At 47.6% G+C, this 14,278-nt stretch overlaps 1 protein-coding gene across 2 annotated transcripts in view; it reads left to right on the top strand.

Annotated features, from left to right (window-relative positions):
• Nucleotides 1–14,278, top strand: part of LOC126351382 (leucine carboxyl methyltransferase 1) — a 75,222-nt gene that overhangs the window by 27,257 nt on the left and 33,687 nt on the right. For both annotated transcript variants that reach the window (XM_050002598.1, XM_050002599.1), the window contains exon 4: nt 13,545–13,654. In XM_050002598.1, the coding sequence (XP_049858555.1) occupies nt 13,545–13,654 (110 nt within the window). The remainder of the gene's footprint in view (nt 1–13,544; nt 13,655–14,278) is intronic.

Below are 14,278 nucleotides of genomic sequence, written 5' to 3'. Positions count from 1 at the left end.
CCCTTCAAACTAAATGAGCTTGAACTTTGTATTTAATGGTCTCTATGTCAACAGAATCATAGATGTCATCCTTTTCCATGACAATGCCAAGCCTCACATATTGAATATGACAAGGGTCGAATTGGAGGACATGCACTAGGAAACCCTCCCTACAGTCCAGATTTGGTCCCCCCTCCCCCTCCTGACTATTTTATGTTTGCATCCATTGAAGAATCACACAAAGAGGAACATTCGAAAAGAATGAAGACATCAAGGGGCATGTGGTTGGTGTGCACCCTCAAACATTTTATGAGCAAGGAAAGTTCAAGCTTTCAAATAGCTGGCAGAAGTGTGTAGAGCATGCAGGTAGCTATGTACAGAAAAAACTGAAAGTTTCAGCTGTGTAAGTGATAAATCAAGAAATGTATAATAGGAATTACCTTTTATATTTGAATTGTCCTCGTATTAAACATGTTTTGCGTAGTTTCCCATTTATGTAGACGACATGAGTATTCCATTTCATGTTGTAACCATGTACCAAGAAATTTTATACATTCTGGTTTTTGAATTGTTTGCCCATTAATTTCAATATGAAGATTAGCTGGTGTCCTATTCTGGGTGGTGAATATGCCCATTGCATCTGACCCCTCCCCCTGTGGGTTCGGGGGTAAGAATAGGCCCACGGTATTCCTGCCTGTCGTAAGAGGCGACTAAAAGGAGTCTCAAACGTTTTGGCCTTGTGAGATGGTCCCCTAACGGATTTGACCTCCATCCTTCTAAATTTTCCGAAGAGCGAGCCGATTGGGGAAGGGCGCCTTACAAGGAGCGATGTGTCCATCATGCATTACCATCTCTAGCCAGGTTTGTCGTCATCGCTTAGCAGTCCCGCTCACCTACCTTCTCTTGGGCGTGGATTTGTTCTTGGGTGCAGTTTATTGCAGTCTGCTATGCTGTATCGCTTTATGCGCCAATGACGATATTGGACTACATCACCTGAAATCCAGCACGGTAGCCAGTCCGTTGTGGTGGGGCCGCCATGTACCCTGTTGGTTGTAGCCCCCTGACTACACAGGGATCGCTCTGTTGATGCCAGCGCCGTTAACTCCCCACGTATGCCAAGGAGTAGATGCCTATCTCCTTGGGGCATTGGGACTCCCGGCAATGGCCATCCTGCCAGGTGGTCGTTGCTTAGGCTGGGTGGCGCCTGTGGGGAGGGCCCTTGGTCGGAGTAGGTGGCATCAGGGCGGATGACCCGCAATGAAGCGTGGTACATCATCTCTTGCTGGCGGCCAGCCGCCAGCAGTCTCTAAGCGTTCCAGGGCTCAATACAACGCAACTACATATGACCCCAAATCGTTCCCCTCCCTGGCTACACCATGGGAGGAACGAAAGACTAAGGATGCCAGCGAAACATACTCGCCCCGCTACCTGGTGTGTACGAGAGCTGATGGTGAATTCTTTACATCCATGAAGCCTCAGTTCTTCGTCGAGCACTTAGAGGACAAGTTCGGGGAGGTGGAGGGCTTGTCCAAAATGCGCTCGGGCTCGGTTTTGATCAAATCGGCGTCTTCCGCCCAGTCCCGCCGGTTACTCGATTGTAACAAGCTGGGGCATGTTCCGGTTACAATCACGCCCCATAAGAGTCTTAATGTGGTCCAGGGCATAATATTCCATCGGGACCTTCTATTGCAGTCCGATGTCGAGCTTCGCGCCAGTTTAGAGCGGCGAGGTGTTCACTTCGTCCGGCGCGTACATCGTGGTCCAAGGGATAAGCAGGTTGCCACCGGTGCCTTCATCTTGGCCTTCGAGGGTGATACTTTACCTGAGAAGGTCAAGGTGATGGTCTATCGTTGTGACGTCAAGCCATATATCCCTCCCCCGATGCGGTGCTTTAAGTGCTGGAAGTTCGGGCATATGTCTTCCCGCTGTACTTCCAGCCTCACATGTCGAGATTGTGGACGCCCATCACATCCCAATACTCCATGTGCTCCGCCTCCCATCTGTGTAAACTGCGGAGAGCACCACTCGCCTTGCTCGCCGGACTGCAGGATCTTCCAGAAAGAGCGCAAAATCATGGAGTATAAGACCCTGGACCGCCTGACATACACTGAGGCCAGGCAGAAGTTCGAACGCCTCCATCCTGTTCGAATGACTGCCTCTTACGCCGCAGCTACTACTGTTATGGCCCCATTAACTCTCCCTCAGACTGCCACCTCTCAGAGCCGGAATGCTACACCTGCCCCCTTGATGGTGGGGGGCACTTCACTCCCTGCTGCTCCTGCACTACCTGCCTCAGGAGCAGCAACCCCCCAACCATCGGGGACATCAGTCCCCACTTCTAAGCTGGGGAAGCCTCAAACTTCCCCCTTCCCAGGTTTCCGCCTCTGGGAAGGGTGACGTCAGCCAATGGAAGAAAAGCAGACCAGCGGCTGGTCGCAGGGCTTCCCGCTCCTCCTCCGTCCCGGAGACTGACTCGCTGGAGCCCTCCCAGCCAATGAAACCCATGGACCAGAGAGACAAGACGAAGAAGAAGACCTCTAAGGCCAAGGAACACGCGGTGGCATCCACCCCACTGCTCCCTACAGGCCCTGCATCCGAGGATAAGGTGGAGATCCGGGCGTCCGCTGAGGGCCTGGATCTCGCCGGACCCTCGGACACCATGGAAGCAGATTGTACTGGTCCTCCATCGGTGGCAGCAGGTGACCCAGTGGCGTGATCTGCCTCCTCGGTCCCTTCACGCCTTTTTCGGACATGGACAAAGCGATACTCCAGTGGAACTGCAGCGCTTTTTTCCGCCACCTTGCTGAGCTTCGCCAACTCATCAGCAGTCACCCTTTCCTCTGCATTGCCCTACAGGAAACTTGGTTTCCGGCAATGCGGACCCCTGCCCTACGTGGGTATCGGGGTTATTACAAGAACCGGGCAGCTTATGAGAGGGTATCTGGTGGAGTCTGCGTCTACATCCTTAACTCTGTCTACAGCGAATGTGTACCTCTTCACACACCCTTTAGAGGCTATCGCTGTAAGGATGTGGACGCCTCAGCCTATTACTGTCTGCAGTTTGTATCTTCCGCCAGATGGTGATGTCTCGCGTCATGTGTTGGCTGCATTGATAGCACAACTGCCTCCTCCTTTTGTGTTACTGGGCGACCTTAACGCCCATAACCCCCTGTGGGGTAGCGCCGCGATTACTGGCCGGGGTAGAGATGTCGAGACTCTTCTCTCGCAGCTTGACCTCTGCCTCTTAAACACGGGAGAGCCGACACATTTCAGCGTAGTCCATGGCACATTTTCGGCCATCGACCTTTCTATCTGCAGCCCCGGACTTTCACCATCCATCCACTGGAGTGTCCATGACGACTTATGTGGTAGTGACCATTTCCCCATCTTTCTGTCTCTACCACAGCGTCACTCTTCTGAACGCCCCTCCGGATGGGCTCTGAATAAGGCTGATTGTGGCTTGTTCTCCTCTCTCGCCACTATCGCACCTCCTTCCCATGACACCATTGATGCGGTGGTTCAGTCGTTCACCACCGGCATCGTTTCTGCGGCGGCATCTGCAATTCCCTGTTCATCCGGGTCCCCTCGGCGGAGGACTGTGCCTTGGTGGGCGCCCGAGATCGCAGATGCGATTAGAGATCGCCAGCGGGCTCTTCAACGCCATAAGCGGCACCCGTCCTTGGAGAACTTCATCGTTTTTAAACAGCTCCGTGCCCGTGCCCGACGCCTTATTTGCCAACGGAAGCAGGAGTGCTGGGAACGGTATGTTTCCACCATTGGCGTCCGTACCTCTGCATCGCAGGTTTGGGCTAAGATTAGGCGACTCCATGGCTATCGGCCACCTGTCTCTGTCCCTGGGCTTTCGCTGAATGGAGTGGTGTGTCCTGACTCCGACACGATTGCGGACCAGTTAGCAGCGCATTTTGCTCAGTGTTCCGCATCTACGAATTACCCACTGGCCTTCCGCTCCCGGAAAGAGCGGTTGGAAAGTTGGAGGCTTTCCTTTCACACGCGCCACGCGGAGTCGTACAATGCTCCTTTCAGCAACTGGGAATTCCAGAGTGCACTATCTGCTTGCCCTGATACGGCTCCTGGGCCAGACCGCATCCACAGCCAGATGCTGAAACACCTCTCTGTGAATTGCCAGCGACGCCTCCTAGATGTTTTCAACCGCATCTGGGTTGAGTGTGTGTTCCCGTCTCAATGGCGAGAAAGCATCGTCCTCCCCGTGTTGAAACCTGGCAAGAACCTGCTGGAGGTGGACAGCTACCGCCCCATAAGCCTCACCAACGTTCTTTGCAAGTTGCTAGAACGTATGGTGAGCCGGAGGTTGAGTTGGCTCCTCGAGTCTCGAGGCATTCTGGCTCCGTCTCAGGGTGGGTTCCGTAAAGGCCGCTCTGCCGTCGATAATCTGGTCTCCCTAGAGTCTGCCGTCCGTACAGCCTTTGCACGCCGCCAACATCTGGTTGCCGTCTTCTTCGACATGCGGAAGGCGTACGATACGACTTGGCGATATCACATCCTGGCCACACTTCATGGGTGGGGTCTTAGGGGCCCGCTCCCAATTTTTATTCAGAATTTTCTGTCGTATCGTTCCTTCCGCGTGCAGGAGAACGGGGTCCCACAGGGGTCTGTCCTCAATGTCTCCCTGTTTTTAATTGCGATCAATGGGCTCGCTGAGGCGGTGGGATCGTCTGTCGCAGCTTCGTTGTATGCAGACGACTTCTGCCTCTACTACAGCTCCGCTGGCATTGCAGTTGCTGAGCGCCAGCTGCAGGGCGCTATCCGCAAGGTGCAGTCGTGGGCTGTAGCGCACGGCTTCCAGTTTTTGGCCGCTAAGACCTGCGTTATGCATTTCTGCCGGCATCGCACGGTTCACCCTGAGCCACGCCTTTACCTTGTCGGTGAACCTCTTGCTGTGGTAGAGACGCATCGGTTCTTAGGACTGATATTTGATGCCCAGTTGACTTGGCTGCCTCATATTAGGCAGCTTAAACAAACATGCTGGCGGCATTTAAACGCTCTCCGTTGCCTTAGCCACACCGGATGGGGTGCCGATCGGTCCACCCTTCTCCGGCTGTATCAAGCGCTGATCCAGTCCCGCCTTGATTATGGGTGTGTGGCTTATGGTTCGGCATCGCCATCAGCGTTGCAATTCCTGGATCCCATCCATCACTGCGGGATCCGACTCGCCACAGGAGCATTTCGGACAAGCCCTGTTGACAGCTTACTTGTGGAGGCTGGTGTTCCTCCATTGCGGATCCAGCGCAACCGGCTTCTGGCCGCTTATGCTGCCCACGTTTGTAGTTTGCCAGGGCATCCCAACTACCGTCTCCTGTTCCCGCACTCGATCGTCCATCTTCCAGACAGGCGGCCCCGGTCAGGGTGTACAATCGCGGTTCGCATCCGGGCTCTACTGTGTGGGATTGAGTTTTTTCCTCTCCCGCCTGTTTTCCGGGCCAGTCTCCGTCTGACCCCTTGGTGTGTGCGCCGACCATGCATTCGGCTGGATTTGGCACAGGGTCCGAAAGACTCGGTCCCTCCTCCGGCCCTCCGCCGCCGTTTTGTTTCTCTCCTTGCCGAGTTCCCCGGATCTGCCGTGGCCTATACCGACGGTTCGATGGTCTCTGGTCGCACTGGTTACGCTCTTACTCTAGAGGATCATTGTGAGCAACGGTTGCTGGCACCCGGGAACAGTGTATACACTGCCGAGTTGGTTGCCATCTATCGCGCCCTAGAGTATATCCGCTCCCGCTCAGCTGAGTCCTTTGTCATCTGTAGTGACTCCCTGAGTGGTTTACGAGCTCTTGACCAGTGCTTTCCTCGTTCCCGTCTGGTGATGGCCATCCACGAGTCGCTCCATGCTCTTGCCCGTTGCGGCCGCTCCGTGGTCTTTGTTTGGACCCCAGGTCATGTCGGCATCCCGGACAATGAGTGGGTTGACACGCTGGCTAAACAGGCAGTGAGTTCACCGGCTCTGGAACTCGGCCTTATGGAGTGTGATCTCCTGTCGCTTTTGCGCCAGAAAGTGCTTGGTGCCTGGGGTGACGAGTGGCGCACCCTGCCCACGCCCAACAAACTTCGGGCGGTGAAGGAGACGACCAGTGTGTGGCGCTCCTCCATGCGGGCCTCTCGGAAGGACTCTGTCGTCCTCTGCCGGCTGCGCGTTGGCCACACGTGGCTGACGCACGGCCATTTGTTGCGCCGGGAGGACCCACCGCTATGTCGCTGCGGGGCAGCTCTGACGGTGGTCCACATTTTGGTGGACTGCCCGCTTTTAACAGGACTCAGGCAGACGTTTGCGCTGCCTGATACCCTCCCTGCCCTTTTATGTGACGACGTTGCTATGGCGGACCTCGTGTTGAGTTTTATTCGGGCAGGGGGTTTTTATCGTATGATTTGAGTGTTTGTCCTTTTATTTCCTGTATTGACTTGGGCCTTTGGCCTGTGGTTTTAAACTGTGGGTTTTAATGTCATTTGGTGGTTGGCTTTTCCTTATTTTCATGGTCGGCCAACCACCTTCACACTCGGTGTGATTTTAGTTCCGTTTGTCTGGTCTTTGTCTGTCTTTCTTGTATTGTGTCGTCCCTTGTCTCAGTTCTCCGTTTTTAACGACTGACAGTTTTTATTTCGTGTGGTTTTATCGTGGAACAAGGGACCGATGACCTTAGCAGTCTGGTCCCTTCAATCCCACACCCAACCAACCATCTGACCCCCACCCCCAAGGTTTATAATCAAATTGTTTGCATCAAAGCAGTTTACTATACTATTTGTGGCAGCCTTTTTTTCCAAGGGTTTCATTGATACTTCCTGTAATTGAGATGGAGTTCTCATCTGGAAATTGGTGTTATTTGCTGTTACTGTTTATATCCAAATAATTTACGCATAATAAAAACAGGATTAGACCCAGTTTGGGACCTTGAAGATGCCCATATTCGACTGGTAATAAACCAACTGGTGGGCATTGCATAAGTAGTAGTTACACATTATGGCCCTAGATGAGCCTGTCAGGCCTGACTGATCACCTTGTCATCTGTCAGTGGTGACATTGGATGTAGTATGGAGGGCACATGGTCAGCACACCACTCTCCCAGGCATTGATGTAGGAAGCACCACTGCGCATTCAAGTAGCTCCTCAGTTGGCTTCGTGAGCATGAATGCACTCTGTTTCAGCCACCCCACCAAGGAAAATTCCTTGGCAGTACCAGAAATCGATTCCCCTCATGGCAATTAGATGTGCTGACCTCTTGAGCTATAGAGGCAGACTACTGATGGATATGGATTGTGTCATTTACTTCATGTGTTATCTTTGTGAACTGTTTTCTGAAGGTACGAGTAAAACCAGTTACAAGCTGCTCCTCGAATACCCCATTTCTCAACTGTATTAAGTAATTTATTGTGACCGATGGTATCCAAGGTCTCTGATAAGTCTAGCAGCATGCTCAAGGTAAGTTGCTGCAAATCTAGTGTCTGAAGTATTTCATGTAACAAAGAAAAGATTGCTGTTTCTGTTGACTGATTTCTTTTGAAAGCATACTATGATGCTGTTAGTGCTGAAATTTATTTAAGAAAGTAGTCTTTCATAACAATGCTTTTGAGGAATATTTGAAAATACCGACAATAGAAACAGGTTTACTATTTAATACCTCTTAATGGGTTCCTTTTTTGTGATGTGGTTTCACTGTAGAAATTTTTTTACATATTGGGAAGCTGCCAGTTGATATGGACAGATTTACAAGATAAGCCAGTGCTTCAGAGATTGTCTGCACATTTTTTAACAACAAAAGTTGGTATATTATCTATTTGTGATGAGTGTTTTGATTTTAGTAGTTTGGTTTATTGCTGTACCTCTTCTCTATTTGATGGCATGAGAAATACTGTGTTATGTGGCCACCTAATTTTTGAGGTAGGGTGTGTGTAATGTTTATTAGTGATTTTTTTTAATAAGGTTTTCCACTGAATTTATAAAATTGTTGTTCACAATAGGTACGTCCTGTGGTTTGATGATGGTTTGCGAATTTTCATATAGTTGTATATAATCAGTTTTAATTTTGTTAGTCCTCGTTTCTTTCTTTGCAATATTCCAAACCGCTTTCCTTTTATTTGGTGTGTCTCTTATTTATCTGTCATTTCCCAGCATTGTGGCACTTTTTGTTACCTTGATAAGTATTGTTTTATAGTTTTTTACAGTTCTTTTCAAATTCAGGTGTTGTTTACACATTTTAGTAATTCTGTACAGGAATCATTTCTGTGCAAATTCTGTACAGGAATCATTTCTGTGCACAATTTTCTTGTACCGTATCTGAAGTGATCCAATTGTTTGATTGGTTTTGACTTCGTAATTATAAGTGCAAAAGCTATATCAAAATAGCATTTAATTGCATTTAAAAGGTACTGAATTTCTCAGATATCATTCCAGCACCATATATTTTTTAAATAATTTCTAAATATTTCGATTTTTTGGGCACTGTAAGTTTTGCCTTGCTATGTGCTTGTCAGTTTGTCACTTTGAATATGGAAACTTAGGGTTCGAACATAGTGGTTTCAGAGTCTAGTCTTTGCTATTTCTGCTTTGTAATATTGTTGGTAAGAGTTAATTACTATTTGATTTGTTGTGGATTTTTTATAAGTTTTTTCTCATTTTGGAGGATGTATTGTGATTTATGAGTTGCAACAACTAAAATATTCATTAATCGTGTGTGTGTGTGGGGGGGGGGGGGGGGGGGAGAGAGAATGGGAAATGGTGTGTGTGTGTGTGTGTGTGTGTGTGTGTGTGTGTGTGTGTGTGTGTGTGTGTGTGTGTGTGTGTGTGTGTGTGTGTGTTGGCAGAGGGCGCCACACAAAGAGGGTGAGGGGATGAGAATAGGCAGGAGATGATAGGTCGGGAGAGGTGGAAACTGTTGGGTGGAGTGTGTGGGTACAGTAGGTTACCATAGATCGAAGCAGAGGTATTTCTGGGAGTGGAGAATGTGTTGCAAGGTTAACTCATATCTGCACAGTTCAGAAAAGCAGGTGGTTTGAGGGGAGGATCTAGATGGTTCAGGTACTGAAGCAGCCCTTCAAATCAAACATGTTATGTTCAGCTGCGTGTTGTGCCAAAGGGTGGTCTAGTTTGCTCTTGGCCACCGTTTTGGTAGTGGCCATTGGTCAATCTGGTAGAAAGCTGATTGGTAGTCATACCAATATAAAAAGCAGTGATTGCAGCAGAGCTGATAGATAACATGACTGTTTTCACAGGTGGCCTGGTCTCTGTTGGAATGGGATAAACCAGTAGTGACAAAACTGAAATAGGAAGTACTGGGTGGGTCGATTGAGCAGGATCCTCCACAGGGATATGATCATTGTGGCAAGGGGCTGAGATTGGGAGTGGCAGGGGTTGGGATGTTGTGGAGGTTGGGTGGGTGACGAAGCTCTGCTTTAGGAGGGGTGGGAAGGATCTTGGGTAGGATGTCCCTCTTTTCAGGGGATGATGATAGGTAATCAAAGCCCTGATGAAGTGTACAGTTCAGTTATTCCAGTCCAGGGTGGTATTGGGCGATGAAAAGGGCACTTCTTTGTAGCTGGTTCTTGTGGTGGTAGGATTGAGGGTTTGTGGGGAAATGGCACAGGAGATTTGGGGGATTGAAGGATAGTGCCTGTCTGTGAAGGTCGTGGTGAGACCCTCTGTATACTGGGCAAGGGAGTTTTTGTCACTGCACATGAAGATATCATCAGTGAACCTGAACCAGACTAGAGGTTTGGTATTTGGAGAGGCTATGAAGGTCTCCTCTAGGTGGCCCACAAACAGGTTGCTATTGGATGGTGCCATGTGGATACGCATGGCTGTTCCCTGAGTTGGTTTGTATACCTTCTTTTCTGGAGAGAAGTAGTTGTGAAGTAGGATGAAATTAGTAAGGTATTTGAGGAAAGAGATGGGGGTTCGGAGTGTGAATGTCATTGGGAAAGGTAGTGTTCAGTAGCAGTAAGACCATAATTATGAGGGTTGTTGGTGTTTACAGAAGTGATGTCAACAAAAACAACTGCCGGCTGGAGTGGGCGTGAGGTTCTAGGCGTTACTGACTGGAATCTTGTGACCGCTGTGGTCGCAGTTTCGAATCTTGCCTCGAGCATGGATGTGTGAGCTGTCCTTAGGTTAGTTAGGTTTAAGTAGTTCTAAGTTCTAGGGGACTGATAACAACAGCATTAAAGTCCCATAGAGCTCAGAGCCATTTGAACCAACCAACAATGACAACTAATGATCCTAGAGGTAAAGGGATGGTGTTGGTGCAGAGTTGATGATGGAAGGGGTTGGTATCTTTGACATTAGAGTACAGATTACCAGTTGGTTGGTAGTGTTGGTCAGTAAGGGCCAAAATTCTTTCAGTGGGGGCACAATAACCAGGTACAATGGGACATCCAGAATGGTTGGATAAAAGGTTGGAGGTAAGATCTTCCTGAAGGTGACTAGCAAATGGTTTGGTGGAATGCAGGAATGATCATGGTTGGATGGAGGTATGGACTGGGAGAGGTAGAGTTGAATGTTGGGATTAGGTTGGCTTTTGTTGGTGGGACTGGTGGCAAATGAGTGTTTCCACTGCAAGGATAGGAGAAGGAGAGTAGGTCTTTGACAAGTGCAATGTGGTTAAATTTGGGTGTATGGCTGAAGGAGAGGCCTTTAGTTGGAACTGAAACTTATGTGGGCTGAGGATTTTGGGGGAGAGGTTAACAACTGTGTTATGGGAATGTTTTGGCTCTGGATGTGGTGGATCTTGGTGGGGAGTTTTGGAGGATGTGGCACGTTGAAAAAATCAGCAGGGCAAGGAATGCTGTGGTGGGTTGGATAGGGATGCCCTGATGGGGTGCAGGATGTCAGCAGGTTGGATAACCTGCTGAATCACTCCTTCGGGTGAGCAAGGGATTCAGTGTCAGAGATGTGAGGTGTGTAGCAGGAATTGCACAGTAGCAGTATCTTGCAGAGGGAGCAGAGTTGGTTTTGGGATGCTTGTGCCGTGGAGATGAGTTTTTGCAGTACCAGGTTTGTGAGGGCGAGAGTCTGGCGGAATCTTAAAGGTGAAGATAATTGTGAAAAGAGGGACAGGATCCAGAGAAAGAAAGAAATGTTTTGGTTAGGCTGTTTGGGGGGGGGGGGGGATTGTGTGGTTTAGGTAGAATTTAAGAAACTGTATGTGGGACTTGGGGAAAGGTATATTTTTTTGAACGAGAGAAGAAAGCTGGAGCAGGGTTCCCTAGTGGCAGAGATGGCGTTGCGGAAATGGGAATGACACAGAAATTGGCAATAGATGATGTTGTGAGGGGAGCTAGATAACAGAATAGAGATGTAATGAATAGGAAAAGACATGCAACAACACACACAGATATGAAAGAATACATAAAATGTGCAAAAAGGCATGAAACAACATAAAAGTACTTTAAAAACATAGAGACATCTGGGAGAAAAGGAAAATGAAAAAGGAACAGGGGAGGTATGGTAGTATGCACGTGTTGGGATAAGGGAAGAGAGGGGAAAGAGGATCAGTTAGGATGAGCATCACAAGTTCATGTGGCACAGGTGGAAAATATGCAAGAATTAGAGAGGAAGTGGTATCAATAGGAATGATTATCATTATCGAAGGGGAGAATTTGAGGCATAAAATGTTTCAACAACAATCCACGCAGTCACACAGCTGTGTGTTGTGCATGGATGAGATTGTTGATACAGTGTAGCACGGAAGTGTGTGTGGTTTTGGAAGGCAGTGAATAAACACAGGAAAGAATAGAAGGAATGGACAATTAGAAGAGTGATGGTATAGAGAATAGCAAGAAAAGAACACATCACAGGGTTGTGGACACAAGGGGGGGTGGGGCAATGTAAACTCCAGGTTGGAATACCAACAGTATAAGGAAAAGACAGATGCTACTTACTGTACATGGCTTCACCATCCTTCCTTTGAACCCATCACCCAGCACTTCTTATTCCAGTCCTGTCACAGGCTTGTCCCAGCCCATCAGAGGCCAGGCACTTGCGAAAGCAGTCATGTCATGTACCAGCTCTGCTGCAATCACTGCACAACTTTTTATATTGGTATGAATACCAACTAGCTTTCCATCAGATGGATAAATGGCCACTGCCAAACTGTGGCCGAGAGCAGAGTAAACTACCTTGTGGCACAATATGCAGCTGAACATAATATCCTTGTTATCAATAGCTGCTTCTCTATCAGAGCCATCAGGATCCTTCCCATCGCCACAACACATTCTCTGCTCCCAAATTATCTGGGCCTCAACTTATGGTAACCTACTTTCCCCATATCCTCTCCACCCATCAGTTTCCAACCCTCACCCTCCTCCCACCTGTGCCCTGCTATCCCTGCTATTCCTCTTCCTTCCTTGCCCCCTCTGGATTGATGCGGTTTACATTTCATGTGACAGTTGCATTCTTGCCTGAGCTGCGGCACGGTGGGTCGTCGAGGCTTGGGGGCAATGAGGCCTTGGTAGGTCACTGGAGGGAGTCGGTACCACATCTGCATGCACAAGTCACCTGATTCCTGTAAATTTCAGAGAAGCTGGCAATGAGCTCTGAAACCATGTTCAATCACAGCCCAGATGTGTTCAGATTTGGCGAGTTGGGTACCAGCGCATCAATGGGAACTCGCCATCCCTGGTTGTGACATGATGCATTGTATTGTTGAAAAATGCCACTGCCATCGAGAAACATGCTTGTTATGAAGGAGTGTATGTGGTATGCAACCAGTGTTACCATACTCGTTGCACGAGCTCCACTGGACTCCTGTATTCCCATGTGAAATTTCCCCAGAGCATAATGGAGCTGCTGCCAGCTTCTCTCTGTGCTACAGTACAGGTGTCAGTGAGCTGTTGCCCTGGAAGAGGATGCGTTTGCGCCCTCCCTTCAGCACGAAGAAGAAGGTATTGGGATTAATCAGACCATGCAACCACTCTGCCAGCATCCATTGCCCATAGTCACTTCTTTGAGTATTTTTATATTTTTTTGTGTATATCATTCAATTTACTATAATTTTTTTACTCCTTTTCTTGTTTAGTTTGCTCTTGACTTAATTTCCTCCAAATGTTATCTGTTTGGGCTGTTAATTGCCATTTACAACCTATCCCTCTGACATTCAACCTTTGTTAATCACCATAGTCTGGCACTCGTGAGTGTTTGACACAATAGCATTTGGTTCAATTTGGTTTATTGTTTATTCTCATGCTGAGGTCAAAGGAATTTTGAGATATGTCACTAAATTTTACTTACTTCTGTGTCTTCAGCATTTGTAATAAATTTGATATTATGTTGTCCACTATTACATGTGAAGGACTAAGAATTGTTTAGGAAAATGTTTTACAAAATCTCAATGTGTATTTGTTTGCATTTGTTGAATTTAGCCAAGAGCACGTTGGTGAGGTTTTTTTTTTTAAAGAGAGAGAGAGAGAGAGAGAGAGAGAGAGAGGAGTTAAACCAAACAAGTAATACAAAATATCAGTTTATTGTATCAACAGTAATCCAAATGGCACTTCCATTTTTTTCTGTTGCCCATATACATTATTTTAGTATAATTGTAATTCTACAGGTGAATATGGCTGACAAATTTGGGGAGGTGATGCTTTCAAATTTACGATCAAGAGGCTGTCTCCTTGCAGGTGTTGCAATGTGCCAAAGTCTTGAAACTCAAAAGAAAAGGTATGACTATAATTATGATGCTCACTCAATTGGTGATAAGCTATTTGTTACGGAAATATTATGATATTTCTTTTGTCTTTGGTGAGATATATTCTGTTTTCTTTCTATACAAATAAACACTTTTATCACATAGATGAGGGCCTGTTGCATATGACTTACATGAAATAAAAGCTGTCAAACTTAAACTTGGGACCACCTTGTGTCATGACATGTGAAATGCTAATTTCAGAAACAGAAAGGTAAGTTATAATTGGATTGAACCTACATTTTAATGATGGCTGGTCTATCATGTGGCTTTAAGTTGTTACCCACAGGCATTTAGGTGACTAACTCCCTGGCTTCTTGTCTTCTCATCCACAGCAGAATAATTAAGAGGGCAAAATATGTAACAAAGTTTATACAGTTCATTCAGATGGCATGTGTAACATATGTCCCCTTAGAGTCAGGTGACGTTACCCACAGATAGAAGTGTCAAATCTATTATAAAGAAAGTGATATTACACAATGAAGTAGGAAAATGAACTGCAACATGTATGCATAAGAATAGATATGATTGCATTTTAGGTCCATACTGGAGGGCACAGTACTCTTTCATTTTCAACATTTCCTTACATAGCTGTATTC

This window comes from Schistocerca gregaria, chromosome 1, assembly GCF_023897955.1.
Source record: "Schistocerca gregaria isolate iqSchGreg1 chromosome 1, iqSchGreg1.2, whole genome shotgun sequence".
NCBI classification, from domain to species: domain Eukaryota; kingdom Metazoa; phylum Arthropoda; class Insecta; order Orthoptera; family Acrididae; genus Schistocerca; species Schistocerca gregaria.
Note: the sequence above shows the minus strand (reverse complement) of the source record. Positions and strands in the feature narration are given on the sequence as shown.